This window comes from Rhinoraja longicauda, chromosome 10, assembly GCF_053455715.1.
Source record: "Rhinoraja longicauda isolate Sanriku21f chromosome 10, sRhiLon1.1, whole genome shotgun sequence".
In the NCBI taxonomy this organism is placed as follows: Eukaryota; Metazoa; Chordata; class Chondrichthyes; order Rajiformes; family Arhynchobatidae; genus Rhinoraja; species Rhinoraja longicauda.
Genome location: NC_135962.1, coordinates 26,141,836 through 26,169,538, shown reverse-complemented (window position 1 = coordinate 26,169,538; position 27,703 = coordinate 26,141,836). Strand labels below are relative to the sequence as shown.

The 27,703-nt window shown below is 42.4% G+C and overlaps 1 protein-coding gene across 9 annotated transcripts in view; it reads left to right on the top strand.

Annotated features, from left to right (window-relative positions):
• The first annotated feature begins 349 nt into the window (after positions 1-349).
• hectd1 (HECT domain containing 1) overlaps positions 350-27,703 on the top strand; it is a 77,042-nt gene continuing 49,688 nt past the window's right edge. For all 9 annotated transcript variants that reach the window (XM_078406456.1, XM_078406452.1, XM_078406454.1 and 6 more), the window contains exons 1-5: positions 350-533; positions 1,123-1,390; positions 25,318-25,552; positions 26,398-26,625; positions 27,156-27,440. In XM_078406456.1, coding sequence (XP_078262582.1) covers positions 1,251-1,390; positions 25,318-25,552; positions 26,398-26,625; positions 27,156-27,440 — 888 coding nt within the window. In that variant the 5' untranslated portion in view covers positions 350-533; positions 1,123-1,250. The remainder of the gene's footprint in view (positions 534-1,122; positions 1,391-25,317; positions 25,553-26,397; positions 26,626-27,155; positions 27,441-27,703) is intronic.

Sequence of the window (27,703 nt, the reverse complement as noted above, 5' to 3'; positions counted from 1 at the left end):
CATGGTTCAATGGTACTTTATTGTCACATGTACAGTGAAATTCCTTTTCTGCATGCAGTTCAGTAAGAATTTTACTATACATAGACCCAATCATACTTAAATTCAAGAGTGTAAGAATAGTAGATTACACTAAGACGTAAATCAGGGATTCCAGCAATTCATCAATTAGATATTTTCCAATTAGATTATTGCAAGGCTTACAAGGTATATCTGAGGTTAATAACTTGCAAGGTTTATCAGAAGGTTAATAATAACTGGTACGGTTACCAAGTGCATCAGAAACTAAATTCCCCATGAAGGCGTACGATGCTCGACGCTTGAGGGCGACGGTGGCATTTTAGCGACGCTCCCTGAAAGGGAGAGGAAGGAGCCGAGGCTGCGCCGCCGCATTACGCGCCCGAGGGCCGGGCCGGGCCGGGACGGGGAGAGACGGGACGTGGGCGACCAACCGACCGCTGCTCCGACCGGGCGCCGCCTCAGCCTCTTCCGCTTGATCCCGGCGTCGGGAAGGCGGCGAGCCGGGATAAGGCCTGGTGAGTGCGGTGGGTGGGGGGGGGATGTGAGGCGGCCGCGGCTACAGGGGCCTAGCGCGGCGGCGGCGGCCTGGCTCGGCCGGCTTCCTGTCCGGCCTCGGAGGCGACGGGAGCCCCTCACCCCCACCCCGTGCGCCCTTTTACATCAGGCGTTTGGAGCCGACACACGGTCACGACCTTCGGCCCAACGCCGGAGGTGAGCGGCCGGCGGCTGAGCCTGAGTCCGGGCCCGGGCCCAATGTCAGCGGGAGGCCGGGCCGGGCCAGGCCGGGAGACACGGCCGAGCCCCGGGCCCAATGTCAGCGGGAGGCCGGGCCGGGAGACACGGCCGAGCCCCGGGCCCAATGTCAGCGGGAGGCCGGGCCGGGAGACACGGCCGAGCCCCGGGCCCAATGTCAGCGGGAGGCCGGGCCAGGCCGGCAGACACGGCCGAGCCCCGGGCTGGTGGTTAAATGGCGGCCGCGACCCAGGGAGGACGTAAGGGGAGGTGGGAGAGAAAAATAACCTTAAATCATCGGGCTGCGCTGTGGGTGTTTGAAGCCGCCGAACACTCCATGCTAACATTTGCTTTGCTCTGCTTTCCATTAAGGTCTTTACGGACTAATCGCGAGTTGTCGGCCATCTCTCTCCCGTGGCAACACATCTCCGCCAGTACATTTAACTCCGAGAAGAACAGTGTGAAGGGGGAATATAACAACATATTGAAGCGGCCTCAGCATGGCCGATGTGGATCCCGATACGTTGTTGGAATGGCTGCAGATGGGCCAGGGCGACGAGAGGGACATGCAGCTGATAGCCTTGGAGCAGCTGTGTATGCTCCTTCTTATGTCCGATAATGTGGACCGTTGTTTTGAAACGTAAGTAAAATCTGACTGGTTGTTTGTTTTTGTTTATAATTCACTTTTACTCTACCCCTAACTTCAAACTTGTTTTTGTTTATAATTCACTCAAACTTCAAAATTTATTTCAGTATTTAAAAACAAAAATCGTATTTGAAGTTTATTTCAGGGTAGTTTCGCACCTGTGAATATCAAAAATCTATTTATCCGTACTTCAAAGTACTTTTTTCCCCTCAAAGGTTGATGGAAGCAGAGTTCCAAAGTCTCTTTTCTTCCAGAGTAAAAGTTCAGAGAAACATGATGCGGCCAGTAGAGCTGCTGACTCAGTGTTCCCGCGACCTGGCTTCTTTCCTAACCAGTGTTGTTTGTGTGGAGTTTTACATATTCTCCATGTGACCATGTGGTTTCGTCTGTGTGTTCCAGTTTCTTTCCGCATCCTGAAGACAGGCTGATTGATGGGTCGCTCAATTGCCCCTGATGTGTTCATGAGCAGTAACATTATGTGGGAGTTATTGGGAATGTTAGGAAAAAAAATAGGATTAATATAGTAGTACCATGAGTGGATGCTTGATGGTTGACGTGGGCTTGATGGGTTGAAGGGCCTGTTTCCATGCTGCATGATGGCACACTGTGGAGGTGCTGCCTTACAGCGAATGCAGCGCCGGAGACTCAGGTTCGATCCTGACTACGGGCGCCGTCTGTACGGAGTTTGTATGTTCTCCCCGTGACCTGCGTGGGTTTTCTCCGAGATCTTCGGTTTCCTCCCACACTCCAGACATATAGGTATGTGGGTTAATTGGCTGGGCAAATGCAAAAATTGTCCCTAGTGGGTGTAGGATAGTGTTAGTGTGCGGGGATCGCTGGGCGGCGCGGACCCGGTGGGCCGAAGGGCCTGTTTCTGCGCTGTATCTAAATCTAAAAAAAGAATCTAAATGATTCTCTCAAAGAAGAGAAAACAAGACGATTAAAGTTATCAGAAACTAGGTTTTACTGTGTCCAAGGAAGCCCTCCTAATGTTTTTATATTAAAAAAATACTGATATTTTATGTTATGCATGATTTGGTTGGTGTGGGAATGTTAAAAACATTGTTAGAATAACAAGGACACAGAACACAGCATTGTCTGGAGTTATGAATTTATCTGGTCACATTAAAATTTTGAAGTTGGTAATTTATTTGGTGTAAAAATATTAACATAAAACCAATTGAACTTTAAATGGCATTGTTTTAAACAAAAGCTGGAGCAACTCAGCGGGACAGGCAGCATCTCTGGAGAGAAGGAATGGGTGACGTTTTGGGTCGAGACCGAGAGATGCTGCCTGTCCCGCTGAGTTACTCCAGCTTTTTGTATCTATCATCGGTTTAAACCAGCATCTGCAGTTCCTTCTTACATATTGTTTTGAACAAGTCTTGCCTGGGATATTCAACTTTCAACGGTATAGATGTTCACAAAATGTAGCAAAATGTATTGTTTTCGTTGCTGTTGAACCATGCTCATGAGGTCTAAGAAAACTTTATAACATTAAGATTTATAGGAATATATTATGTAAATACAGAGAGCAGCAGCAACCAGTCGTAAAGTTGAAAAGCTTTGAATTTCATGAACTTTATCATCACCTTAAGTATGCCTCCACTTCCTTTAACCCATTGAGGAAATGGGTATTTAACATAGAAACATGGAAAATAGGTGTAGGAGTAGGCCTTTTGGCCCTTCAAGCCAAGCACCGCCATTCAATATGATCATGGCTGATCATCCAAAATCAGTATTCCTTTCTGGCTTTTCCCACATATCCCTTGATTCCCTTAGCCCTAAGAGCTAAATCTAACTCTTGAGCACATCCAGTGAATTGGCCTCCACTGCCTTCTGTGGCAGAGAATTTCACAGATTTACAACTATCTGGGTGATAGTTTCTTCATCTCAGCCCTAAATGGCCTACCCCTTATTCTGAAACTGTGATCCCTGGTTCTGGACTCCCGCAACATCGGGAACATTTTTCCTGCATCTACCCTGTCCAATCCTCTAAGAATTTTATATGTTTCTATAGGATCCCCTCTCATCCTTCTAAATTCCAGTGAATACAAGCCCAGTTGACCCATTCTTTCATCATATGTCAGCCCCGTCATCTCGGGAATTAACCTGGTGAACCTACGCTGCACTCGCTCAATAGCAATAATGTCCTTCCTCAAATTAGTAGACCAAAATTGCACACAATACTCCAGGTGCGGTCTCACCAGGGCCCTGTACAACTGCAGTAGGACCTCCTTGCTCCTAAACTCAAAGCCTTTTGCAATGAAGGACAACATGCCATTGGCTTTCTTCACTGCCTGCTCTTCCTGCATGCTTACTTTCAGTGACTGATGTACAAGCACACCCAGGTCTCGTTGCACCTCCCCTTTTCAGACACTATTCAGATAATAATTTGCCTTCCTGTTGTTGACACCAACGTGGATAACCTCACATTTATCCACATTATACTGAATCTGGCATGCTTCTACCCTCTCACCCAACCTATGCAAGTCACCCTGCAGCCTCGTAGCATCCTCGCAGCTCACACTGCCAATCAGCTAGGGGACATCCGCAAACTTTGTGATCAAGATCTTGGGCCTGGCACAAATTTCATGGTGTGCTGACCAGTGGAGAGGGGGGGATGATCCCACAATCCCACTGAAACTAGGACATTAAGGCAATCCCCCAATCCATCGGAAGTTAAGCAAACCATGATCACTGTCCCCTTTGAGGTCAACATCCCCAGCTTTATGATTCTAATTAGACTTAGTTAGTTCTGTTGACAGGCCACGTTGTTAACATACATGTTATGCCTGAAATGATGGAAACTCAGCTGGAGAAAGAGAAACAGTTAATGTTTGTAGTCTGTTCCTGGTGTTGAGGGAGTGTTGAATGAACAGTGAGTGGGTCGATGAGACCTGTATTCACGAGAGTTTAGAAGCATGATGAAAGATAAAATTCTAATGGAAACATTTTAAAAAACTTAATATTCTGGAAATCTGAAATAAAAACAAAAATGTTGCAGGGAGGCCTGATAGAAGTATATACAATTATGAGAGGCATAAATAGGATAGACAGTCAGAATCTTTTTCCCAGGAAAAATCAAATACTAGAAGGCATAGCTTTAAGGTGAGAAGAGCAAAGTTTGAATTTAGTTTATTGTCACGCTGCGAGCCATGTTTTTTGCACAGGGTAGCGAGTGCCTGGAGAGCACTTCTGGGGATGGTGGTTGAAGCAGATACGTTAGTGACATTTAAAAGACTTTTGGATAGAGGTATGGAGGTAATGAAGGGATATGGGTTATGTGCAGGTAGATAAGTGATGGTCAGCATCATGTTCAGCAGAGACATTGGGGGCCGAAGGGCCTGTTCTTGAGCTGTATTGAAAGTAAAAAATAAATAATGAGCAATTCAAGCAGCATCTGTGGAAAGAGAAACTGAGTTAATGATTTAGGTTGAAGATCTTTTGTCAGAACTGGGAAGGAGACAAAAGTAGTTCAAACATCTGAGATCCTTCCTCAAACCTGTTCATCTCTTTTGTTCTTCCAGTGGAATTCAAAGATTTTAAGTTTTGTTTATGGATTTCACCCTGGAATTGTAAATCTTTTTCTTCCACATTTGGTGTCTGGCGTGCTGAGCGTTTTCAGCATTGTTTTTATTTCAAAATTGTTATGGGACTTGACAAGCTGGATATGGAAAGAATATTTCCTACAATTTTGGTGGAGGAGTTTTCAATATCATGGGGAAACAGCCTCAGGATATTAACCAATACGTTTAGGGCTGAAATAAGGATGGTGAGACAGTGGAGGACAGGAGAAAACACTAGAGTGTGTGCACATAGCTTACTTAAAACATTGGCAAAACCGCTAATGATTTCTGGGACTTCATAATCTATGACTGCTCAAAGTGGAGGAGGAATATTCAGGATAGCAGCAAAAATTTTGAATCCTTGCATTAGATGTCCAGCAGTAGAGTTGCTGCCTTACAGTGAATGCAGCGCCGGAGACTCAGGTTCGATCCGGACTACGGGTGCTGTACTGTACGGAGTTTGTACGTTCTCCCTGTGACCTGCGTGGGTTTTCTCCGAGATCTTCGGTTTCCTCTCACACTCCAAAGACGTTTAGGTATGTAGGTTAATTGGCTGGGCAAAAGCAAAAATTGTCCCTAGTGGGTGTAGGATAGTGTTAGTGTGCGGGGATCGCTGGGCGGCGCGGACCCGGTGGGCCGAAGGGCCTGTTTCTGCACTGTATCTAATTCTAAAAAAAGAATCTAAATGATTCTCTCAAAGAAGAGAAAACAAGGCGATTAAAGTTATCAGAAACTAGGTTTTTCTCACCTACAATTCTGTGTGGGTTTTCTCCGAGATCTTCGGTTTCCTCCCATACTCCAAAGACATACAGGTTTGTAGGTTAATTGGCTGGGCAAATGTAAAAATTGTCCCTAGAATTGTCCCTAGTGGGTGTAGGATAGTGTTAATGTGCGGGGATCGCTGGGCGGCGCGGACCCGGTGGCCCGAAGTGCCTGTTTCTGCGCTGTATCTCTAAATCTAAAAACAAATCTAAAAAATCTAAAAATTGGTGGAAGGAGAACATCACCTCCATCAGTTACCCTCTTGTCCGTTGAATTGGCACCAACACCTGATCTGTGGAAGAGTCTGCAGTTCCCGTGTTGACCTCATCAGCCAGCATAGAACTGGAGCCCAAGCAAGCTCTCTATCATATAAAGAGACTGGTGAAGAAGAGAGGAAGAAAATGCTGTATCCCATTGCAGAGGTGCCTAAAACTAGAGGGCATAGGTTTAGGGTAAGATTTAGAGGAGATCTGACGAAGAATATTTTCACCTCATGGCGGTTGGAATCTAAAATGTTCTGCCTGAGCAGATGGTGGAGGCAGGTACACTCACAACAGTTAGGTAGTATTGAGATAAGCACTTGATTTCCAGGGTATTGAAGCAAGGCTACGGACAGAGTACTGATAAATGTAAATAGTAGAGATTTGTACATAATGGTTAGCATGGATCTAAAGGGTTTTTTTCTGTGCTATCTCTAAGCTTTGCAAAATCGGTGTATGAATGTTGCTTTCTGTACCATTCATGCATTTTTTTCTGACGTATGATATGAAGGGACCTCTGGAGAAAATGGTTATTAAGAAGAGCTGGCAGTAAACTAAACTTTAACTTAAAAAGAAGAACTCTGAATTTGTACGTCGCTCCAGAGACTTGCATACAGTGAATGTCTATACCAATATGACAGTGCAGGATTGTTCTTCTGAGATGTCATTTTACAGATGAGTAAATGAAACCTAGACTTCTTTTGTACTGGTGTGGATATAAAATGTAGAATGGTATGATACTCGAGTACCTTTCCCTCTGCCAAAACCACAAAAATAAACGCTCAGTTCTTGCCTTTTTTTTTATTAGATCTTGTTATGAGGTGGTTGCTTTGCTTTCTTATTTAAACTTTTAGTTGAGGCCTAAATGTCCCGAGGACACGAGAGCCACTGCATAAGGCATTTGTTCTTTCCATTTAGTGTTTTTATGTCGGATGGAAGTCGCCTGATAATTAGAAAATGGGCTACGATTATATTCTTTTGTATCATCCAGGATGTGGGTTGGAGCATACAGACTATTGGTTGTTGATTAAAGTAACATTGATGAAATCTCGTATGTATACAATTTCATCTAGATATTTCATGCTTTGTTAGTTAATAATAATAATATATTCCTTTATTCGTCCCACACCGGGGAAATTTACAGTGTTACAGCAGCAAAGTGGATAGCAAGAGAGCAAAAGATCATTCATTATAAATAAAAGATACATAAATTGTCATCAGTTTTCTGTGTGTTCTTAGCTGTTATTGTTGACTAGTTCAGAGCTCCCCCTCCCATCTCCACCGTATTTTGCTCTACTTTTTTTTAAGACTGTATTATAATAATAATAATAATGCATTTTATTTATATAGCGCTTTTCATATACTCAAAGACGCTTTACAGAGATTTTGAGAACATAGGGAAATGAATAAATAGATAAATAAATAAATAAATGAACAGAGAAAGGAGACAGAAGGTGAGGTGACCTTCAGTGGTTGAAGGCAGTACTGAACAGGTGAGACTTCAGCGATGTTTTGAATGTGGTGAGTGTGGAGGAGTCTCTAACGGTTTGGGGTAGTGAGTTCCATAGGGTGGGAGCAGCGATGGAGAAAGCCCTGTCCCCAGGATCTGAGTTTGGTCCAGATGTGGGGGGATAGGAGATTGGCAGCGGCAGAGCGGAGGGTGCAGGTGGGAGTGTGCCTGTGGAGGAGGTCGGTCAGGTAGGATGGGGCCAGGTTATGGAGGGCTTTGTAGGTTATGAGGAGGATTTTGTACTGGATTCTCTGGGGGATGGGGAGCCAGTGGAGTTTATAAAGTACGGGGGTGATATGGTCACGGATCGAGGTGTGTGTGAGTAGACGGGCAGCGGAGTTTTGAATGTATTGAAGTTTATTGATGATTTTTGAGGGTGCGCCATAGAGGAGGCTGTTGCAGTAGTCCAGACGGGAGGTGATGAAAAGATTTTGGAATTTCTTGGGCCCCGTATCTGAAGTGTATTGTTCCATATTTGAATATGCTATTAATATGTCTGCACTGGAGAACCAACAGGTTTACTGAATTATTTCATCCATTTAGATCTTCAAATAATAATCAGTATTGACTAATCACTTTTTTTGCTCAGCATTTAACCAATGACTTCAAGACTATAAGAATAATTGTAAGGAGTTAGTAATCATTTTTCAAACCGGTTTTCTAACTTTTACCATTAAAAGAACAATGAAAATCATGTGGAGATTATTGCCATGGTTCATTGGTTGCCTTGGGGGAGTGGTCTATTTGCCTATTCAATTTGACTCCTTGTTTGGCTTCTTCAAAAATAGACGAGCAACTTATTTCCCAAGAACTAGATAAATATTTCTAGAGTTGGCAGGAATGTAGCAGGTTGTGCATTAATGATTTAGAATCCATTGCAAAATACTTTTCATTCCAAACTAGACTAGCACTACCCAAAAAGGATTTTGGTACAAGGCTATTCTGAAGCTAAATGCAATTTAAACTTGAAGGGCATTTATGTTTGAGCAGGAGAAAATTTCCTTGGACAAGTCGCACAATTTTACAACAGAATTTATACTCCCAATCAAAATGCTGTGGGAATTGCAAATCTGGGACTAAATTGAAAATATTGGATACAGATGAACAAATGTGAACAAAACCTTTAATTTGAAATAAAAAGTAGTAACGAGGAACAAATTTAAAGCAAATACAAAGCCTTGAAAAAAATTGAGGTCAATGATGATTCAAAAATGAATTCAAAAATGAGTTCATGACAAAGGCAATTGATAAACAAAAGATGAGTCCAGAGGTGGTATAACTCGTTATTGCAGAATCAAGATGCAGCTGTTAAAAGGATCTATTTCAGTTGTGATAGCTCCTATTTTATTAAACAATCTAGTAATGATGAAAAAATTGAAGACAGTCATATTATAATTAACTGTATATGTATGTTACCCTTCAATTTTGTTGGATATTTTGAAATTTAAATTATTACGTAGAACATCACAATTTCAAATTTGGGCACTTTTTTAAACGCAAGGAACTGCTGATGCTGGCTTACAAATAAAGACACAAAATGCTGGAGGAACTCAGCAGGTTAGGCAGCATCTCTGAAGAATATGGATAGCGACTTTTCAGATTGGGATCCTTCTTTAGATTGATTGAAGTGGGGGAGAGAAAGCTGGAAGGGGGGGTAAAAGGGGGACAAAGGCAGACAAGCAATGGGTGGATCGAGGTGAGTGGGGTTTTGATTGGCAAAGGATGGACAAAGGTCAGTGATGTGAAGAAAACAAAAGGAGATAAGGGCTTACAGTGGAGGAGGAGGCCCAGGTCAGAGAGATCAGTGTGGGTAGACACAAAATGCTGGAATAACTAAGCGGGTCAGGCAGCATCTCTCCATCTGCAGTTCCTTCCTGCACAAAAGGTCAGTGTGGGAGTGGGAGTTAAACTGATTGGCAACGAGGACAAATGTAGAATAGATCATTGTTGGTTGGGAGAAGGTAACAACAAAGCAAACAGACAAAAAGTAGTCAGAGTGAGACTGTAGTAAGACTGGTCGGAAAACTGGGAAGGGGGAGGAAGTTAGAGGAGTCAATGTTCATACTGCTTGGGTGTAAGCTGCCCAAGTGAAATATGAGGTGCTGTTCCTCCAATTTGCACTGGGCCTCACTCTGACAATGGAAGAGGCACAGGACAGAAAGGTCAGTGTGGGAATGGGAGGGCGAGTTAGTGTTTAACAGCCGGGAGATCAGGTAGATTTAGGTGGACTGAGCGGAGGTGTTCAGTGATTCGATTGCCGAGCCTGCGTTTGGTCTCACTGATATAAAGGAGTCCACACCTGGAACAGTAGATGAGGTTGGAGAAGGAATTCACATCAAAGATATGATCATCAAGAAAAAAGTTGACCGCCCAGATGCATTGTTGCTGAAAAAAGCAAAGTTGGAAATTGCTGAGAGATTACATGCAACTCGTTAATCGTCAGTGTATGCATAAATACAATACGATAGAACTTTATTCATCCCCGGAGGGAAATTGGTAAATTGGTCTGCCAACAGTCACAACACAAGACAAGGTATTCAAAAACTTGAAATTAAAAGTGAAAACAAAAAGAAAAAGACAAGCGTCTGTTGGCTGGCTGCCGTGTGCACATCACCGTAACCGGAACAAACAAACGAATGCAGGCTTATCCTCTGGGCAGAGGATTCTAAAACTAGAGTGCCCCACACCGGGTCCCCCCATGCCGGGCACCCATTGTTCTTCACGGCGGCCCCCCCACACCGGGCAGTCCCGGCACGCCGGGCAGTCCCGGCACGCCGGGTCCTCCATTGTTCTTCACGGAGGTCTCCCCTCGTCGGGTCCCCATTGTCTTCCCCTTTGCGCTCAGCGACCACTGATTGCAGGTCGGTCCTGAGAACAGGAAGGTTGAGAATGTGGCAAATATTGTTGAATAATGATCAAAGATGTAAAATATTGTTAGCTTTCTTCCAAATCTTGATGCACTGCAATACGATTGTAATGATTTGCCTGAAAACAATAAGAGTCTAATTTAGTATTTTCATGTTCACAGTAATGTGCTGTACTGTGCCTGACCCCACAGGCATAACTGGCCTGGCCAAATCCAGAACAGATTCCACTGATATCTTCTTGCACTCATACTTTAAATAAACATAGATTATTTAACATTTGGTCAGAGATTATTGTAATTGAACCTTGCCTTGTCTTTTGCCCAATTGTTGATTTTTCAGCAGTGTTTGGTATGTAGTAATCAGAGTTTAGTTACTTATTTCTCACTGGTGCTCCCAGGGAAACTTGCAAGCAAAATACACCATGATGGCAACTTTATTTGCAATCACGTCAAGAGTGTTTTATTGTCATATGTCCCAAACAGAACAATTAAATTCTTTTTTGCAACAGCACAACAGAATATGTAAACATAGTACTCTAAACAATATAATAAACAAAACAAAAAAATCCAGTGTACACGCACACGCTCACACAATGCCCCCAAGTCTATGTAGTTCGGAGCTTATTTGGAGATTGTAGTGTTTAATAGCCTGATGGCCGTAGGGAAGATGTCCCTGAACCTGGACATTAGTTTTCAGTCTACTTATCTAATAGGTTATTGACTTATTTTTCTTTCCTCAGCTTGTATTTCATTTGAAACCTTATTTTATAATTTATTGTATGTTGCTATGAGTGGGCAATGTAACTGATTTTTAATTTCAAATAGCTTGACCTAGTTCATCAATTGTGTAAGTTGGCAGGCAGGCCTTGTTGACTGAACAACTTCCTGCTGGGGCAGGAATGCATCTACCCTTAGATCTGGATTGCCTTTATACCCATGTTGACTCCTCAGTCAACAGGAAATGGCAGACGAGTTGAACCGGTACTTTGGATCTGTCTTCACTAAGGAAGATACAAACAATCTCCCAAATGTTCTAGTGGCCAGAGATCCTAGGGTGACGGAGGAACTGAAGGAAATTCACATTAGGCAGGAAATGGTGTTGGGTATACTGATGGGACTGAAGGCTGATAAATCCCCAGGGCCTGATGGTCTGCAACCCAGGGTACTTAAGGAGGTGGCTCTGGAAATCATGGACGCATTGGTGATCATTTTCCAATGTTCTACAGATTTAGGATAAGTTCCTGTGGATTGGAGGGTAGCTAATGTTATCCCACTTTTTAAGAAAGGAGGGAGAGAGAAAACAGGAAATTATAGACCAGTTAGTCTGACATCAGTGATGGGGAAGATGCTGGAGCCAATTATAAAAGAAGAAATTGCGGAGCATTTGGATAGCAGTAACAGGATCGTTCCGAGTCAGCATGGATTTACGAAGGGGGAATCATGCTTGACTAATCTTCTGGAATCTTTTAGAAACATAGACGTAGAAAATAGGTGTAGGAGTAGGCCATTCGGCCTTTCGAGCCTGCACCGATCATGGCTGATCATCCAATTCAGTATCCCGTACCTGCCTTCTCTCCATACCCCCTGATCCCTTTAGCCACATCTAACTCCCTCTTAAATATAGCCAATGAACTGGCCTCAACTACCTTCTGTGGCAGAGAATTCCACAGATTCACCACTCTCTGTGTGAAAAAAAACGTTCTCATCTCGGTCCTAAAAGACTTCCCCCTTATCCTTAAACTGTGACCCCTTGTTCTGGACTTCCCCAACATCGGGAACAATCTTCCTGCATCTAGCCTGTCCAACCCCTTAAGAATTTTGTACGTTTCTTGTAAGTTTGAGGATGTAACTAGGAAAATGGACAGGGGAGAGCCGGTGGATGTAGTGTACCATGACTTTCAGAAAGCCTTCGACAAGGTCCCACATCGGAGATTAGTGGGCAAAATCAGAGCTCATGGTATTGGGGGTAGGGTACTGAAATGGTTAGAAAATTGGTTGGCAAACAGAAAGCAAAGAGTGGGGATAAATGGGTCCCTTTCAGAATGGCAGGCAGTGACGAGTGGGGTACTGCAAGGCTCGGTGCTGGGACCGCAGCTATTTACAATATACATTAATGACTTGGATGAAGGGATTAAAAGTAAAATTAGCAAATTTGCAGATGACACAAAGCTGGGTGGCAGTGTGAACTGTGAGGAAGATGCTATGAGGTTGCAGGGTGACTTGGACAGGTTGTGTGAGTGGGCGGTTGCATGGCGGATGCAGTTTAATGTGGATAAGTGTGAGGTTATCCACTTTGGTGGTAAGAATAGGAAGGCAGATTATTATCTAAATGGTGTCAAGTTAGGAAAAGGGGACGTACAACGAGATCTGGGTGTCCTAGTGCATCAGTCACTGAAAGGAAGCACGCAGGTACAGCAGGCAATGAAGAAAGCCAATGGAATGTTGGCCTTCATAACAAGAGGAGTTGAGTATAGGAGCAAAGAGGTCCTTCTGCAGTTGTACAGGGCCCTGGTGAGACTGCACCTGGAGTACTGTGTGCAGTTTTGGTCTCCAAATTTGAGGAAGGATATTCTTGCTATTGAGGGCGTGCAGCGTAGGTTTACTAGGTTAATTCCCGGAATGGCAGGACTGTCGTATGTTGAAAGACTGAAACGACTAGGCTTGTATACACTGGAATTTAGAAGGATGAGAGGGGATCTTATTGAAACATATAAGATTATTAAGGGGTTGGACACGTTAGAGGCAGGAAACATGTTCCCAATGTTGGGGGAGTCCAAAACCAGGGGCCACAGTTTAAGAATAAGGGGTAGGCCACTTAGAACGGAGATGAGGAAAAACCTTTTCAGTCAGAGAGTTGTAAATCTGTAGAATTCTCTGCCTCAGAAGGCGGTGGAGGCCAATTCTCTGAGTGCTTTCAAGGGAGAGCTAGATAGAGCTCTTAAGGATAGTGGAGTCAGGGGGTATGTGGAGCAGGCAGGAATGGGGTACTGATTGGGATTGATCAGCCATGATCACATTGAATGGTGGTGTTGGCTCAAAGGGCCGAATGGCCTACTGCACCTATTGTCTATAGTCACAGCACCCGCGACCCGTGATTGTGAAAAAAACGCGATGGCATACTGACTGACTTTTGGTTGAGAATAGGTCTTGTTTTGGACATTGCAAGGATTTTGTATTGTTCATAATCATACGCTGATAAGCCATTGGAGCAGAATTTGGCCATCCGGCCCATCGATTCTACTCCGCCAGTCAATCTGATCTATCTTTCCCTCTTAAACCCTTTCTCTTGCCTTCTCTCCATAATCCTTGACACCCTTACCAATCAAGAATCTGTCAATCTCTGCCTTAAAAATACCCAATGACTTGGCCTCCACAGCCGTCTCTGACAGTGAATTCCACAGATTCACCATCCTCTAACAGTATTGTACTGTTTAGTGGAAAGATCTCTGACTTGGCTCAACACCACTCTTGCCTCTGAGTCAGAAAGTTGCCTCTGAGTCAGAAAGTTCCCTCTGAGTTCCCTTCACATGACTTAAATGTAAATGCAGGTCAAGAATTCAGTACAGTTCCGAGAGTGTCAAGCACTATTGAAAGTGCAGACTTTGCAAAAGATATTGAACTTTGACACCCTGTTTACTTTCTTGGATAAATATAAAAGATTGCATGGTACAGTTCTGTAGAGCAGTTGAATTATTGTAATTTCTTAGCATTTATCCCTTGCTCCACATTTCTAAAAGAGATTGTCTGTTCATTACCATATTGCTCTTTGTGGAGTTTGCTCTGTGAGCATTTGCTGCTGTTTCAGGAGTTACATTTTTTAGAATTCATTGGTGGTTAAGCACTTTGGGATGATCTGAAAAGGATCTGAAAGGCTTTTATAAATTGAATTTGTTTTCTCATTGATAATGCAGGAAAGTAATTTGTGAAGAGGCCATGAGACTACAAAGTGATACAGGTACTTTAAGTGAATGGACAGAGACTTGGCAAATCGAGTATAATGTGGGAGAATATGAAATTGTTCATTTTAGCATGGATAAAAAAGGAAAAAGCTTAATGTGCTTCATTTAATAAGGGCATGGAAGCAATGACACCCAGATTAATGTGTAGAGTATTGGTCCTGTGATTTAGGGAAGTGTGTTAATGTATTCTGAGGAAGTTTACTAGATTAAGTCATAAAGTGGGTAAGCTTTTTGGAGGCACTTGAATGTGGTGCACATTTTTTCACTTGAGGGAAATCTAAAACTTGGGATCAGTGTTTTTAAAAATAGGAGATTTCCCCTTTAAAACAGTTGTTTTTTCTCTTCAAGGATGTCTGGAACACTTTTCATCATGGAGTGATGAATCTGTGACTTTGAATACTTTAAAGAAAAACTAGATTGTTTTATAATAAAAGCAATCGTTTTTGTTTTCTCCTTGTTAAAGTCATACCTGACATTAACAAGTTTCATCAATTAGAATAAGTTATGTTGTTAAGTTCTACATTATCCAGGGGTCTGGCCTGATTAACAATGAGCAGTGCCATTTATAGGATTTGTCATAGAGTCATACAGTGTGGAAACAAGCCCTTTGGCCCAATTTGCCCACACCGACCAACATGCCCCATCTACACAATTCCCACCTGCCTGCATTTGGCCCATGTCCCTCTAAACCTGGCCTATCCATGTACCTGTCTAATTGCTTCTTAAACATTGCAATGGTACCTGCCTCAACTACCTCTTCTGGCAGCTCGTTCCATACATCCACCACTGTTTGTGTGAAAAAGTTACCCCTCAGATTCCTATAAAATCTTTTCCTCTTTACTATAAACCCATGCCCTCTGCTTATGTAAGGAGGGGAGTGTTCCTACAAAAACGATCTGAGTGTTTCCTAACCAGAAGCCTTGGGTGAACCAGGAGATCTGCATACTTCTGAGGACCAGATCCCGAGCATTCAAGTCTGGCGACGCAGAGGTATACAAGAAGTCCAAATATTATTGAACATTATTGAATGTTTATTGGCCAAGTATGTATACGTACAAGGAATATGCCTTGGTGCTCCGCTCGCAAGTAACAACACGAACATACAGTAAACAATCAAGAATAAAGCATAAAACATTAAAACATTAAGAATAAAACATTATAGTTTAAACATGTGAATGAAATAAACCGAGCAAAAAGAGGCTACAGACTTTTGGTTATTGAGTAGAGCTACTACTCAAGAAAAAAAAGCTGCTTTTATATCTGGCTCTGGCAGCTTTGACAGTCCGGAGTCGCCTTCCAGAGGGAAGTGCTTCAAAGAGTTTGGGGTCAGAGATAATCTTGCTAGCTCGCTTCCTGGTCCTTGCAGTGTACAGTTGGTCAATGTGGGGATGGTTGCAGCCAACAACCTTCTCAGCTGATCGAACGATTCGTTGCTGAGCCAAACCAGACCATGATGGAGGTGGTGAGGACAGACTCTATGATGGCAGTATAGAATTGGACCATCATTGCCTGTGGCAGATTGTGTTTCCTCAGCTGCCGCAGAAAGTACATCCTTTGTTGGGCTTTTTTGACTGTGGAGTCGATGGTGGCCCCCCATTTAAGATCCTTGGGGATGATGGTTCCAAGGAACTTAAATGATTCCACATGGTGAGTGGGGGGAGGGAAGGGGGCGCTCTCCTACAATCTACTATCAATTCCACTGTCTTAAGAGCATTGAGCTCCAGGTTGTTGCGATGGCACCAACTGTGTCACTTCCTGTCCATAGGCAGATTTCTCCCCATCCTGGATCAGTGCTATCAGGGTTGTGTCATCCGCAAACTTGAGAAGCTTGACAGAGGAGTCTGTGGAGGTACAGTCGTTGGTGTAGAGAGAGAGTAAAGGAGAGGGGAGAGGACGCAGCCTTGCGGTGCTCCTATGCTGAGGGTCTGCGGGTCCGAGATGTGCTTTCCCAGCCTCACATGCTACTTCCTGTCTGTCAGGAAGTTGATGATCCCCTGATAGTGGGGTTCAAACACAGTCAACTGGGAGAGTCTGGAGTGTAGCAGCTCTGGCACAATGGTGTTGAATGCAGAGCTAAAATCCACAAACAAAATCCTTGCTTAGGTCCCCTGACGGTCTAGGTGCTGGAGGCTGAGGTGTAGGCCTAGGGAGACTGTGTCATCCACCGATCTATTGGCCCGGTATGCAAACTGCAGAGGGTTTGTGATATTTTTCAGCTGGGCCAGCACAAGTCTTTCAAAGGTCTTCATGACTACAAAGGTCAGTGCGACAGGCTTGTAGTCATTAAGACCAGTGATCCTTGTCGTTTTGGGTACAGGGACAATAGTGGAGACTTTGATATGACCTTGATAAGGCCATTTGGGACTTTTGGTCTAAGCTGGAGGATGAGACAGTTGCTCGGCAATTGTGACAGGGCTTGACTTCCTTACAAGGCAAAAACAGGGGGCAGCTCAAGTGACAGTGAAGCATCACTCCCTGACGAGCAAAATGCGTCGGGACCTGATGGTCCAGCTTCTGGACCTGGTGATGTTCTTAAAACCTGTGCAGACATTTTCAACCTCTCACTGTAAATGAATCGATTGTAATCATGTATTGCCTTTCTGCTGACTGGTTAGCATGCTACAAAAAGCTTTTCACTGTACCTCGGTACACGTGACAATAAACTAAACAGAACTGAACAGATCTCATTAATTAGGTTTGAGGTTCCCAACTGCTTTAAGAGGGCATCATTAATACTCCATCAATAATAATCCAAGAAGAGTAAGGTGACGTGCCTCAATGACTGTTGACCGGTGTGCTTTGAGAGGTTGGTTATGGCGCATATCAACTCCTACCTCAACAAGAACCTCGACCCATTACAATTTGCCCACAGCCACAACAGGTCAACGAAGGATGTGATCTCACTGTGCTCTCCACTGGATCACTTGGACAATAAAAACTTCAGGCTGTTGTTTATAGACTACAGCTCGTGCTCAATACTCCAAACTGGTTACCAAACACGAAACGGAGTCTCTGCGCATCTCTCTACAACTGAATCCTCGACTACATCATTACCAGAGCACAATCTGTTCGAATTTGCAAAACCACTTCTTCAATAGAAATCAGTACGGGTGAACCTCAACGCTGTGTGCTCAGCCCCCTGCTCTACTCGCTCTACACTCACAACTGTGTGGCCAGATTTACTGCAAATTCCATCTTCAAATTCTCCGATGACACCTTGGTTGTTGGACGAATTACAGATGGTGATGAGTCAGAGTATAGAAGTGAGATCAATCGATTGACCAAATGGTGCCACCACAACTACCTGGCTCTCGATGTCAGTAAGACTAAGGAACTGATTATAGACTTTGGTAGAGGAAGGATGAGGACCCACAAACCTGTCTATATCAATGGGACGATGGTGGAGAGAGTCAAAAGCTTCAAATTCCTGGGCTTGCATATTTCTGAAGATCTATCCTGGACCCAGCACACTGATGCAATTATAAAGAAAGCCCAACAACGACTCTACTTCCTGAGAGGATGGTGGAGATTTCGTATGTTAGAGAGGATTCTCTTGAACCTCTCTACAGGTGTAGAGAGACTGGTTGCATCACAGACTGGTTCGGCAACTTGAATGCCCAGGAGTGAAGAAGACTGCAAAAAGTTGTGAACACTGCCCAGTCCAAGGGATTTACCAGAATCGCTGCCTCAAAAAGGCAGCCAGCATCATCAGAGACCACACCACCCTGGCCACACACTCATTTCACCCCTGCCATTGGGAAGAAGGTACAGGAACCTGAAAACTGTAAAGCCCAGGTTCAGGAACAGCTTCTTCCCTACAGCCATCAGGCTACTAAACACTACAACCAAATAAGCTCTGAACTACAAAGACTGTTATTGTTATTATTGCACTATTATTGCACTGTTTTTTATGTGTACATGTGTGTTTGTGCATATGTGTGTGTCCCAAACATGTGCATATGTGTGTGTCCCAAACATGGTGCCCTGAAATGGTGGGACTATTTAAAAACACAGCTGTAATTTCTACATTGTGAAACCAAAATGTATAAAAATGGCCTTTAATAAAATCTGATAATGTGCACTTTAACCACATGTGATTTTTTTTCTATCACAAATCTCAAATTGTGGAGTACAGAGACAAATAAATAAATGATGGGTCTTTGTCCTAAACATTATGGAGGGCACTGTAGCATTATAGAAATAGCAAATAAACATTTTTAGAAGGATAATCAGTTTACGAAGAGTGTAAATGGTTGTTTACAGAGGAGTTTGGAGATATAATGCCCTTCCAAAATTCTCAATTATACTTGACACATCATAAGCTAAAACTAATTCGGCAATGTCAAGTATTTATGCCTGCAGTATTTGGACACAAGGGGAGAGGTGGTTCCTCTATTATGTACGCAATAAAAAGCTGATTTCCTTTCACTGCTGGTGTATTGATATCACAAACAGTTTTGGGTGTACTATAAAAATACTCTCAATTTTTTTCACGATACAATGATGTATATGTTTAAGTATTTGTTTAGATAAGACCAGTATTTCTGTGGTAACCATACCGATCTTGGAAGTTTAGCCACTTGTTTTTTTAAATTGAATTAGAAATAATGCACTAGATTAAATTCAGTACTATGGTTTCCTTTCAGCCACTATGTGCAAAACTAGTTTACATAAAAATGAACAGTTGCAAGAAGTTGCTTAATTGTATGTCAGTTTTGTTTTTTGTATATGAGGGAAATTAGGTTTAAGGTGTCTACTATTTATTTGTTTTCAAAGAGGAGATTGATAGGTTCTTGATTAGTAAGGGTGTCAAAGGTTATGGGCAGAAGGCAGGACAATGGGGTTGAGGGGGAAAATAGATCAGCCATGATGAAATGGCGGAGCAGACTCGAAGAGCCGAATGGCTTAATTCTGCTCCTATGTCTTGCATTCTAGCTGATTCGATTTTATGGTTTAAAGATCACTTTTCTTAAAGTATCACCACAATTAAAAGTAACATATAAACTAAGTTAAAATCAAATATTTCTATAGCACTGCCTGAAACCATAATATTTTTCCCCAAAAGGAGAATATTGAAAGAACATTGAGTATTGCAAGCGCTTCAAAGTATAGTCTAGCATTTAAAATAAAAGTTGTAATCCAAGAATACAGGATTCCTTGCATTTATATCACTTTTCAACCCAAGTCTTGATGGGAATTCTGTGAGGGCGTTGGTTAACTTTTCAACCCACACACGCAGGTAAGGAATTGAACCTTGGGCAATTTGAGTTTGACAGGTGCTCAAGTAATTGGATACTGAAATAACACTAAGCCATTTATAGTGGCTTGTATCGCAAACCTCTCTATTTTAACAAAGATTGATGGGCAATCATGCTGTATGCCTCTTGTACCATCCTATTTATGTTGTTACTTTCAAAGAGCTAGGACTTGTGCTGGAAAGCCCTCTGGACATCAGTGCTCCAAGGGTTCCTGCCATTCACTGCATACTCCTCCCCTTAAACAAAGTCAAAAACTTCACATTTGGATTAAATTCCATCTACCATTTCCTTGCCCATATTTCCAACCGGTCTAATGCTTGTTCAATCCTTTGCCCATCTTCCTTACTATCGACAACTCCACGAAATACACGCAGAGGTGTATAAAAAGTCCAGATATGACCTTGACAAAGCCATCAAAAAGGCCAACAGGGACTTTTGATCTAAGCTGGAGGATAAGGCGGATGTTTGACAACAGCGGCAGTGCTTGCATGCCGTCACTTCCTCCAAGGCGGAAATCAGGAGGCAGCTCAAGTGACAGCGAAGCGTCACTCCCTGACGAGCTCAATGCGTTCTACGCATGGTTTGAAAGGGAGAACTGATGTGCTTTCCCGAGACCCCATACGGTATGGTATCCATATGGTATCACAGTCACAGAGGCTGACGTCAGAAGATCCTTCAGTGGGGTGAACCTTTGGAAAGCGTTTGGACCTGATGGTATATCCAATTGAGTTCTCAAAAACTGTGCAGATCAACTGACTGAAGTTTTGCGGACATTTTCAACCTCATTATTGCGGTCTGAGGTTCCCACCTGCTTTAAGAGGGCATCAATAATACTGGTGCCCAAGAAGAGTAAGGTGATGTGCCTTAACGACAATCGACCGGTGGCACTAAAGTACTTTGAGAGATTGGTGATTGTGCATATCAACTCCTACCTCACCAAGAACCTCGACCCACTACAGTTTGCCTACCACCACAACAGGTCAATGGAGGATGCGATCTCACTGGCTCTCCGCTCTGCACTGGACCATTTGGACAATAAAAACACACATCAGGCTGAAGAAGGGTCTCAACCCGAAATGTCTCCAGAGATGCTGCCTGTCCCGCTGAGTAACTCCAGCATTTTGTGTCATACATCAGGCTGTTTATAGACTACAGCTCGGCGTAAAATATCATCATCCCCTCCAAGCTGGGTACCAAGCTCACAGTACTAAGTCTCTGCACATCCCTCTACAATTGGATCCTCGACTTCCTCATCAACAGACCACAGTCGGTTTGAATTGGCAGAAACACTTCCTCCTCAATAACAAGCAGTACGGGAGCACCTCAAGGCTGTGTGCTCTACACACTAAACTCATGACTGTATAGCTGGACACAGTGCAAACTCGATCTTCAAGTTCGCCGAATGTTGTTAGACGAATTGCAGATGGTCATGAGTCAGAGTATAGAAGTGAGATCGATCGATTGACCAAATGGTGCCAGCTCAGCAACCTGGCTCTCAATATCAGTAAGACCAATGAACTGAATGTGGACTTTGGAAGAGGAAGGGACCCACAATCTTGTTTATATCAACGGGACAATGGTGGAGAGAGTCAAAAACTTCGTTCCTGGGCATGCATATTTCTGAAGATCTTTCCTGGACCTAACACACTGATACAATTATAAAGAAAGCACATCCACACCCCTACTTCCTGAGAAGATTACGGAGATTTGGTATGTCAAAGAGGATTGTCTTGCACCCCTGCAGATGTACAGTAGAGAGCAGATTGGCTGGTTGACACAAAATGCTGGAGTAACTCAGCGTGTCAGGCAGCATCTCAGGAGAGAAGGAATGGGTGACGTTCCGGGTCGAGGCCCTTCTTCAGACTACACATATTGGCTGGTTGCATCACAGCCTGGTTCTGCAACTTGAATGTCCAGGAGCGAAGAAGACTACAAAACGTTGTGAACACTGTCCAGTCCATTACTGGCTCTGACCTCCCTATCATTAAAGGAATCGCTGCCTCAAAAAGACAGCCAGCATAATCGGAGACTCGCACCACCCTCACACACTCATTTCACACCTGCCATCAAGAAGAAGGTACAGGAGCCTGAAAACCGACGTCCAGGTTCGGGAACAGCTTCTTCCCTACAGCCATTCGGCTATTAAACACTACAACCTCAAATAAGCTCTGAACTACCTGGATGATTATTGCACTATTATTGGGGGGGTTTTGTGTGTACGCATGTGTGCATGCGTGTGTGTGTGTGTGTATATGTATATATATATACATATAAATATAAATAAATGTATATTTGTGTGTGTATATACACTGAATTTTTTTTCTCGTTTATTCTTTTGTTTACTGTGTACTATGTTTACATATGCTGTTGCAAGTAAGAATTTCATTGTTCTATCTGGGACATATGACAATAAAACACTCTTGACTCTTGAAATATTGTATTGACTGCAAACTGATTAATCAGCCCACCTATATTTTTGTGCAAGTCTATCTATTTCACAACTTGGAGGAACAGCGCCTCGTATTTTGTTTGGGCAGGTTACAACCCATCAGTATGAATATTGATTTCTCTAACTTCAAATAATCCATTGCTTTCCCTCTCTGTCCCTCCCCCACATTAGTTCTCGACTAGTTTTACTGTCCTGATTAATTTTACTGATTGTATGGCTCATTGTCACATTCCCCTCAGCTAACAATGAACCTATATTTCCTTGATCAACGTCTGCTTTGATCTGTCGTTTTCACACCTTGCCCGTCCATAGCTCCAGTCTCCCTCTCCCCTGACTCTCAGACTGGTCTCAACCCGAAATGTCATTCATTCCTTCTCCCCAGAGATGCTGCCTGTCCTGCCGAGTTACTCCAGCATTTTGTGTCGATCTTCAGTTAAATGGAGAGGCTGTTTCCAACTTTGAGGAATCACATAATGGAACAGCCAAGCTTCGAGTGCACATCTCCATAATGGACAAACTTCAAGTGTTGTGAATGTGTTGGGAAAATTTCTGGTGGAGTCTGGGAAAAAAGACTTAATTTAGATTTTCCACTTAAGCTTCTTTCATGATCTTTATTTTCAATTTTCTTTATTTGAATCAATGCCATTATAAGGTTACAATGCCCTCCATAATGTTTGGAACAAAGACCCATCGTTTATTTATTTGCCTCTGTACTCCACAATTTGAGATTTGTAATAGAAAAAAATCACGTGGTTAAGTGCACATTGTCAGATTTTAATTAAGGCCATTTCTATACATTTTGGTTTCACCATGTAGAAATTACAGCAGTGTTTATACATAGTCCCCCCCCCCCCCCCCCCCCCCCCCTTCAGGGCACCATGATGTTTGGGACACAGGAATGTCATGTAAATGAAAGTAGTCATGTTTAGTATTTTGTTGCATATCCTTTGCATGCTATGACTGCTTGAAGTCTGCGATTCATGGACATCACCAGTCGCTGGGTGTCTTCTCTGGTGATGCTCTGCCAGGCCTGTATTGCAGCCATCTTTAGCTTATGATTGTTTTGGGGGCTAGTCCCCTTCAGTTTTCTCTTCAGCATATAAAAGACATGCTCAATTGGGTTCAGATCGGGTGATTGATTTGGCCACTCAAGAATTTACCATTTTTTAGCTTTGAAAACTCCTTTGTTGCTTTAGAGGTATGTTTGGAATCATTGTCTTGCTGCAGAATGAACTGCCGGCCAATGAGTTTTGAGGCACTTGTTTGAACTTGAGCAGATAGGATGTGTCTATACACTTCAGAATTCATTATGCTACTACCATCAGCAGTTGTATCATCAATGAAGATAAGTGAGTCAGTACCTTCAGCAGCCATACATGCCCAGGCCATAACACCCCCACCACTGTGTTTCACAGATGAGGTAGTATGCTTTGAATCTTGGGCAGTTCCTTCTCTCCTCCATACTTTGCTCTTGCCATCACTCTGATATAAGTTAATCTTCATCTCATCTGTCCACAAGAACTTTTTCCAGAACTGTGGTTGCTCTTTTAAGTACTTCTTTGCAAACTGTAACCTGGCCATCCTATTTTTGCAGCTAACCAGTGGTTTGCATCTTGCAGTGTAGCCTCTGTATCTGTTCATGAAGTCTTCTGCAGACAGTGGTCTTTGACAAATCCACACCTGAAGAGTGTTTCTGATCTGTCGGACAGGTGCTTGGGGATTTTTCTTTATGATAGAGAGAATTCTGTCATCAGCTGTGGAGGTCTTCCTTGGCCTGTCTAGTCCCTTTGCGATTAGTAAGCTCACCAGTGCTCTCTTTCTTCTTAATGATGTTCCAAACAGTTGATTTTGGTAAGCCTAAGGTTTGGCTGATGTCTCTAACAGTTTTATTCTTGTTTCTCAGTCTCATGGCTTCTTTGGCTTTCATTGGCACAACTTTGGTCCTCGTGTTGATAAACAGCAAGAAAAGTTTCCAAATGTGATGAACAGACTGGAGGAAAGACTAAGTGCTGAGAGCTCTCTTATACCTGTATTCAGGGGGCATTTAAACACACCTGAGCAATTACGAACACCTGTGAAGCCATGTATCCCAAACATTATGGTGCCCTGAAATGGGGGGACTTTGTATTGAGCACTACAAACTCCCAACTAAAGTACAAACTGCAAATTATCTTTGTTGCTTTTGAGACTTTAGGCTTTTGTTTTACACCAATATTGTTTGTTTTTAAAGTTTATTGAACTTTTATTTATTTTGTTAACGGTGAGTACTATGTTTGCAGACCTATTATGTCGCAAGTATGAATTTCACTTCTGTTTTCACTATATATGACAATTAAACACTTGATCATGTCCTTAAAAAGTACTCAAATGAAGGCCTTTACAGTTCAACAATGTAATATTCCACACTGTTAAAATTGCAAGCCTAATTGTGTCTCTGGCCATAATTCGCAATGACCTCCCTGTTACATTTTATTTTTTTGTTTCTAAATTTGCAAAATACCACGTTGGGATGAAAATTTGATGATTGAGTTGAAATTTGCCCATGAATCTGTATACTTGTGTTGTTGATGAAATGAATTATTTTTAATATTTTTATCTTTAAAAAAACGCCTTGTAAAATATTGCTTTGTGCTGCGTACCGTTAGCCTTCTGTTAATTTTCTCTCAAAGTCCAAAAAAATGCAATTGTTCCTTAACATAAACTAATGTGATAGACAATGGACAATAGGTGCAGGAGGAGGCCATTCGGCCCTTCGAGCCAGCACCGACAGCCATTCAATGTGATTATGGCTGATCATTCTCAATCAGTACCCCGTTCCTGCCTTCTCCCCATACCCCCTGACTGCACTATCCTTAAGAGCTCTATCCAGCTCTCTCTTGAATGCATTCAGAGAATTGGCCTCCACTGCCTTCTGAGGCAGAGAATTCCACAGATTCACAACTCTCTGACTGAAAAGGTTTTTCCTCATCTCAGTTCTAAATGGCCTACCCCTTATTCTTAAACTGTGGCCCCTTGTTCTGGACTCCCCCAACATTGGGAACATGTTTCCTGCCTCTAACGTGTCCAACCCCTTAATAATCTTATACGTTTCGATAAGATCTCCTCTCATCCTTCTAATATATATTATCTTATTGCTATCTGAATTTTCCCATTAATAAAATATATAATATAATTAATATAAATATAATAATAAATATAATTAATAGAATATAAAAAGTGGTTACATTTATGCAATACCTTTCTATAAATACAGTACTTTTAATTATATATTTTGTTTGCCCTTTGTAGATGCCCTCCTCGTACTTTTCTTCCAGCTCTATGCAAATTTTTTCTGGATGAAAGTGCGCCCGATAATGTATTGGAAGTGACAGCCCGTGCCATTACATACTACTTGGATGTGTCTGCTGAATGTACACGAAGGATAGTTGGAGTGGACGGAGCAATCAAAGCACTTTGTAATCGTTTGGTTGTAGTTGAGCTCAATAATAGGACTAGTAGAGATCTTGCTGAACAGTGCGTGAAGGTAATGACCATCTTTTCTGCAATTAATCTGATATTTTAAAAAAGACTCTTTTGTCTTTGCTATTATTTTATAAGGAACTGATTTTGTGAAATGTGGAATAACTTTAGATCTGAAGATAAACACAAAAATGCTGGAGTAACTCAGCGGGGTCAGGCAGCACCACTGGAGAAAATGGATAGGAGACATTTTGGGTTGGGACCCTTCTTCGTAAGGCATGACATGCCCTGCACAACACTATGCAGACTGTCCCTAATTAGCATTCTCTTTCAAATGTGTGTAAATCCTCCCACTAAGTGTCTCCTCCCACAGCTTCCCTACCACTGATGAGGTCTTCCACCCTATAATTTCCTAGATTATATCTACTTCCCGTCTTAAACAAAGGAACAACATTGACTACTCGCCAGTCTCTCGGGACCTCGCCTGTGGCTAGAACGAATACAAAGATCTTTGTCAAGGCCTCAGCTATCTCGCCTCTGGCCTCACTCAATAACCTGGAATAGATGTACCAGACCCTAAGGACTTATCTACCTTGGTGCTCTTTGCAAATCACAATTTGGGACAGAACTAGTTCAGAATATAGTTTAGAGATACCCTTTGAAAACAGCCCCTTTGGCCCACTGAGTCCACGCTGACCAGCGATTGCCCATACATTAGAGCTATCCTACACATGGGGACTATGTATAGAAGCTACTTAACCTACGAACATGCACGCCTTTGGAATGTGGGAAGAAACCGTAGAAAACCCATGAGCTTGCAATATTGTAAATAAGTTTTCTTTTCCCTGCTCTATTTGTTGCTAATCTCAGAAAATGATAAATTACAATAAATATGATCTAATTTTACAGGTACTTGAACTTATCTGTACTCGAGAATCAGGCGCAGTATTTGAAGCAGGAGGCTTGAATTGTGTGTTAACCTTTATACGGGATAGTGGTCACCTTGTGCATAAAGACACATTACATTCTGCAATGGCTGTAGTTTCCAGACTTTGTGGGAAAATGGAGCCTCAGGATTCATCTCTTGAAACGTGTGTGGAGTCTTTGTCCAGTTTATTGAAACACGAAGATCCACAAGTAAGTACAACTAGGAACCAACCGCAAGTGGCTAGTTGATAACATTTTCTTATCTGGAATTATTTTAACAACTTAAGTTATTACCTAATTTTCCTTTTCAAAATATGCTTTTGTGATGTCAAAGTTCTTTTCACATCTTCCAAAGATATGTGTTGGTCTGAAGTTGAGATATTTACATTTTTTTATTGGGAGGAAGAAGGATCATTTTTAAACTAACATTACATTCATTTAGCCTTCAGTTCACTTCAACAATAGTTGTTTCAGATGTTCAGCAGCAAAATAAAACTGAATTATCTTTTGATTGCTATCTTTATCCGACTTTTCTGCACTTTATGTTGCACTAAACGTTATTTTGTTTATGCTATATCTGTACACTGCGGTTGATTGTAATCATCTATAGTCTTTCAGCTGACTAGATAGCGCACAACAAAAAAGCTTTTCACTGCACCTCGCACGTGACAATAAATTAGTTTTACTTCTGCACGGCTTAGATTTAATCCAGATAATGGATGCATCTTTTCTCATTTCAGGTATCGGATGGGGCTCTGCGTTGTTTTGCTTCATTAGCGGATCGATTCACCCGTCGTGGAGTTGATCCTGCACCTTTGGCAAAACATGGATTGACTGAAGAACTACTTTCTCGTATGGCAGCAGCGGGTGGTTTAGTGGCAGGAGGGTCTTCATCTGCTTGCAAACCTGGCCGTACATCCACAGGAGCAACTCCAAATGCAGCTGATTCTAAACTTAGTAACCAAGTCTCAACAATTGTTAGTCTACTTTCCACACTTTGCAGAGGCTCACCTGTTGTGACACATGTAAGGATTCAGCTCTTTTAACTCCCTACTTGGGCATGATTCTACAGTAGCAAAGGAAAAACAAAGGACAGTTGAAGATTTGCATATTACTTTTTTGGGGGAAATAATTATTTTAATTGAAGAATGTTATAGATAGTAGATATCAAAATGTAGACAATACTTAATTCCTGTAAAGATTTTCATATGTTGTAACTTTAAAATATTTTGGACTTTATATTTGTATTTAAACTATGGATTATCTCTCTCTTCCCCTGATAGCACAA